Consider the following 4,527-nt stretch of genomic DNA (forward strand, 5'->3'; position numbering starts at 1 on the left):
AGAGGTTCTTGTATCAATTTTGAGAATTATAGCAATGAAGCCGGTGTATGATGAACTTGGACAGTTTCAGGATCTTATGCCAGCATGCAAGAGGTAATTCATGTAAGATTTGTGAACGTTACAATCATTTGTTCAGATGTTACGAAACCCCGACGCACTCATTCGCTTCTCTCTTCTCTTCTAACACAACAGTAAACATTCTTAACAATCATACTCACCAACCCAGTCCCAGACGCCATTTCCTCTCTCCATCCATCCAACAACTCTTCCTCTCCTCCGGTATTCACGTGCAAAACACAGTTGTGGCCCTCAGCGTTGTCTGCACTGTGAAACGAATATCGCGCGCACTGTGCTATGTACCAACACAGGCGTTGACACTGGTAGTGATTGTGTACGTTGAACGTAGATATGACGTCAGGCTGTTGTAGAGGGTTTATTTGCACACATCCTACCAATGTATCAGTTGTGAGCACGAAAAACAACACAGCTAGGCGACTGAGTAGAGCGAGGTTTAGTAAAGCCATAGATATGTTCACGAAGGCACCTGCAACGATGTTGTGTTTGTTGTTGTATAGTTGTTGTTGTTGTTGTTGTTGTTGTTGTTGTTGTTGTTGTTGTTGTTTTGTTGTTGTTGTTGTTGTTGTTTTCGTTTCGGTCGGTGTTCGGTTGTTTGTGATGGTGTCGGTGCCTTCGTTGTTGTTTTTCTATGATTGTTATGAAAATATCATCCTCTTTGACATGACAGGAATTCAAATACTTCTTAATACGAAACGAGGTGGACGAATTGCCCAAACCGAATGTCACATATTTAAGTTGCAGAACGTATTTAACTTCCACCGAATTGTTCAAAGCCGGCATGCGTATGCAAAATAACATTCACCGAGTCTCCGCCGCAATACATATTTATATATTTATAAGTCCTTTGTTCGCGACGCAGATTAAAACACTTACTTGAAATTCCTTCTCTTAAATGCTGAAAGTGTAACAAACGCGACTGTGACCCAACGAGCGTCCTGACACTAAATGTTCACAATTACAAGAATCGTGAAAGTATAGAGCTTATGTAGACAGCTACAACAATCCTCGCTTAGCCCCGCCCACTTAAACTTAGCAAAATAATAATTGCAACAAATTTCGGACCACAACTGACAAATTAATTCCCGTGTGATTTCATTTAAACTTGCGAGGAAGTTGTAGGCACTTCACTTTGCTATCTGGCAAACTTTTCGGATAAAAGATTTCTTTTACTTGGGGTTATGTGACCGCTGCTCAAATCGACCAGACAAAAACTGAAGGTACCAATAACTTGACAAGTCGCGTAAGGCGAAATAACAACATTTAGTCAAGCTGTCGAACTCACAGATAGAAACTGAACGCACTGTTTTTTTCACCAAGACCATATACTCGTAGTTTCGTCAGTCCACCGCTCGTGGCAAAGGCAGTGAAATCGACAAGCCATGCAGAATAGTGCGGTAGTGGTCGCGCTGAGCAAGATAACACCCTTTTCTGTAGCTTACTGAGTTTGTATTTAATTCAAACATATCATATCTGTATGTTTTTTGGAATCAGGGACCGACAAGGAATATGATGAAATTGTTTTTAAATCGATTTCGGAAAATTATTTTTAATCATAATTTTCTTATTTTTAATTTTCAGAGCTTGTTTGTAATCCAAATATAACATATGTATATGTTTTTGGAATCAGAAAATTTCGAAGAATAAGATGAAATTGTTTTTGGATCGTTTGATAAAAAAATTATTTTAATTACAAGTTTCCGATTTTTAATGACCAAACTCATTCATTAGGTTTGAAACCACCAAGCTGAAATGCAATACCGAAGTCCGGCCTTTGTCGAAGATTGCTTGGCCAAAATTTCAATCAATTTGATTAAAAAATGAGGGTGTGACAGTGTCGCCTCAACCTTTACAAAAAGCCGGATATGACGTCATCAAAGACATTTATCAAAAAAATGAAAAAAACATCCGGGGATATCATACCCAGAAACTCTCATGTCAAATTTCATAAAGATCGGTCTAGTAGTTTAGTCTCAATCGCTCTACACACACACACGCACAGACAGACAGACAGACACACACACATACACCACGACCCTCGTCTCGATTCCCCCTCTATGTTAAAACATTTAGTCAAAACTTGACTAAATGTATAAACTCGACAAAAAAGCTGGATCGGTACAACTGGGCAACTTTTACATACGAGGAGACAGTCACATTAAGTATCTTCTCACAAGAGGTTGTTTTCTTGATTCTAAATGTGTTCGTTATGTATTGTACTCATTAAATGTTGAATGAAACAATGTTTAACCCAAACTTTTTTTGTAGGCTATCTTGTTTAGTTCTTGTTTTGTGCCATTTCTAATAAAATTATTATTTTCTTCGATATCAAATGAATTCAAACACTTGTGATCGACATCTGCAACAGTAGATATGGTATAACCAAAGAACTACGCAAAACAACGAAACAAAACTTAATCTGTTCTGGATAGATTAGTTACAATCGTCGTATTGATCGAGACCGCCTTTTCCACTCCCATTTGGCCAGTAATGCCGGTGTATCACGAGAAAATTACTCCCACGAGATTTTTTACTCCGGAGTAAAAATTTCGTAAGAAACTTTTACTCCCTTTACGAAAAAATGACTCCCCCATAACACGGGAAAAGTACTCCCCACAAACAGGTGTACTCCGAGTAAAATGTTCGTACGAAAATTTGACTCCCCTGACGAATAGATAACGAATAAATTACTCCACCCTAACACGAGCAATTTACTCCCCACGAAACGTGTACTCCCGAGTAAAATTTCGTAAGAAATGTTTACTCGATCCCCTGTCCCCTGGGTGGAGGGAGTGGTAGCGCAACATTCCGTTTGCCCATATGAGCGTTATCCCATTTCGCCCCCATCCAATTTTCGCGCAATTTCACAAGCCATGCGTAATTGTTACATTTAGTCAAGTTTTGACTAAATGTTTTAACATAGAGGGGAAATCGAGACGAGGGTCGTGGTGTATGTGTGTGTGTGTATGTGTTAGTGTGTGTGTGTGATTGTTAGTGTGTGTGTGTGTGTGTGTGTGTCTGTGTCTGTGTCTGTGCGTGTGTGTGTGTAGAGCGATTCAGACCAAACTACAGGACCGATCTTTATGAAATTTGACATGAGAGTTCCTGGGAATGATATCCCCGGACATTTTTTCTTTTTTTCCATAAATACTTTTGATGACGTCATATCCGGTGTTACTGATTTCTTGAAGGAATATGTGTTATCGTTGTCTAGGGTTTATTCTACGTTCATTCCTTTGGACTTATCAGTTATTAAGAATCTAAATTGGATATTCTGTTGTGGGTGTAAAGGATCAGAAGAGAGAAATGCACACAACGAACATCAACGATGCTTGGTGATTGATTTCTATTTAGACTCAGCTTTTATTCAGCTTCTGGGTTCTAACAAGATCTTCCAGGCATCTACGTTATTGTGTTCCGTTCTCCTCTTCTTCTCGTGTGGTTGTTCGGTGTTCCAGACGTAGCACTCAGGTGGTTGTTCGGTGTTCCAGACGTAGCACTCAGGTGGTTGTTCGGTGTTCCAGACGTAGCACTCATGTGGTTGTTCGGTGTTCCAGACGTAGAACTCAGGTGGTTGTTCGGTGTTCCAGACGTAGCACTCATGTGGTTGTTCGGTGTTCCAGACGTAGCACTCATGTGGTTGTTCGGTGTTCCAGACGTAGCACTCAGGTGGTTGTTCGGTGTTCCAGACGTAGCACTCAGGTGGTTGTTCGGTGTTCCAGACGTAGCACTCAGGTGGTTGTTCGGTGTTCCAGACGTAGCACTCATGTGGTTGTTCGGTGTTCCAGACGTAGCACTCATGTGGTTGTTCGGTGTTCCAGACGTAGCACTCAGGTGGTTGTTCGGTGTTCCAGACGTAGCACTCATGTGGTTGTTCGGTGTTCCAGACGTAGCACTCGGGTGGTTGTTCGGTGTTCCAGACGTAGCACTCAGGTGGTTGTTCGGTGTTCCAGACGTAGCACTCAGGTGGTTGTTCGGTGTTCCAGACGTAGCACTCAGGTGGTTGTTCGGTGTTCCAGACGTAGCACTCAGGTGGTTGTTCGGTGTTCCAGACGTAGCACTCAGGTGGTTGTTCGGTGTTCCAGACGTAGCACTCAGGTGGTTGTTCGGTGTTCCAGACGTAGCACTCAGGCACACTTCTCGTTCAGGTCACTGTTCCTTCACGCTTAGTCGTCCACCTCTTCACCACTGGATTTTACATCATCCTCAAAGTTCAGCATCTTTCTCATGACCTTCGTAGCAGATCGTATAATGGATTGTTCACCGTCACATTCTCCGCTCACATTAAATAAATTGCAGAAACACCTTGTCTGCCTTTTGTTACTTTCATAAATAGTATCAGATGGAATTCTACTGCAGTCTCGAATTGTCACTTAGTCTTTTATTCCATGTTCGACTTCGTACGCTTCCAACGTCACTCTCTTCACGTAAACAGCGATGAATCTTCTTGGA

General features: G+C 41.5%; 1 protein-coding gene across 1 annotated transcript; it reads right to left on the minus strand.

Annotated features, from left to right (window-relative positions):
- Positions 1-3,442: 3,442 nt before the first annotated feature.
- Positions 3,443-4,295, minus strand: LOC138953329 (uncharacterized). Its single transcript, XM_070325128.1, has 2 exons — positions 4,254-4,295; positions 3,443-4,201 (listed from the first exon to the last, which is right to left on the minus strand). Exons 1-2 carry the CDS (start codon positions 4,293-4,295, stop codon positions 3,443-3,445), a joined length of 801 nt encoding a protein of 266 aa, XP_070181229.1.
- Between the last annotated feature and the right edge of the window lie 232 nt (positions 4,296-4,527).

The sequence above is a fragment of the Littorina saxatilis genome, linkage group LG17, assembly GCF_037325665.1.
Source record: "Littorina saxatilis isolate snail1 linkage group LG17, US_GU_Lsax_2.0, whole genome shotgun sequence".
NCBI classification, from domain to species: domain Eukaryota; kingdom Metazoa; phylum Mollusca; class Gastropoda; order Littorinimorpha; family Littorinidae; genus Littorina; species Littorina saxatilis.

Excerpts from the sequence above, each read along its gene's own strand:
- LOC138953329 (XM_070325128.1), bottom strand. The coding sequence starts at position 4,295 with ATGCTGAACTTTGAGGATGATGTAAAATCCAGTGGTGAAGAG. Across the intron at positions 4,202-4,253 it reads TAAAATCCAGTGGTGAAGAG|TGCTACGTCTGGAACACCGA; the intron begins GTGGACGACTAA and ends AGTGTGCCTGAG.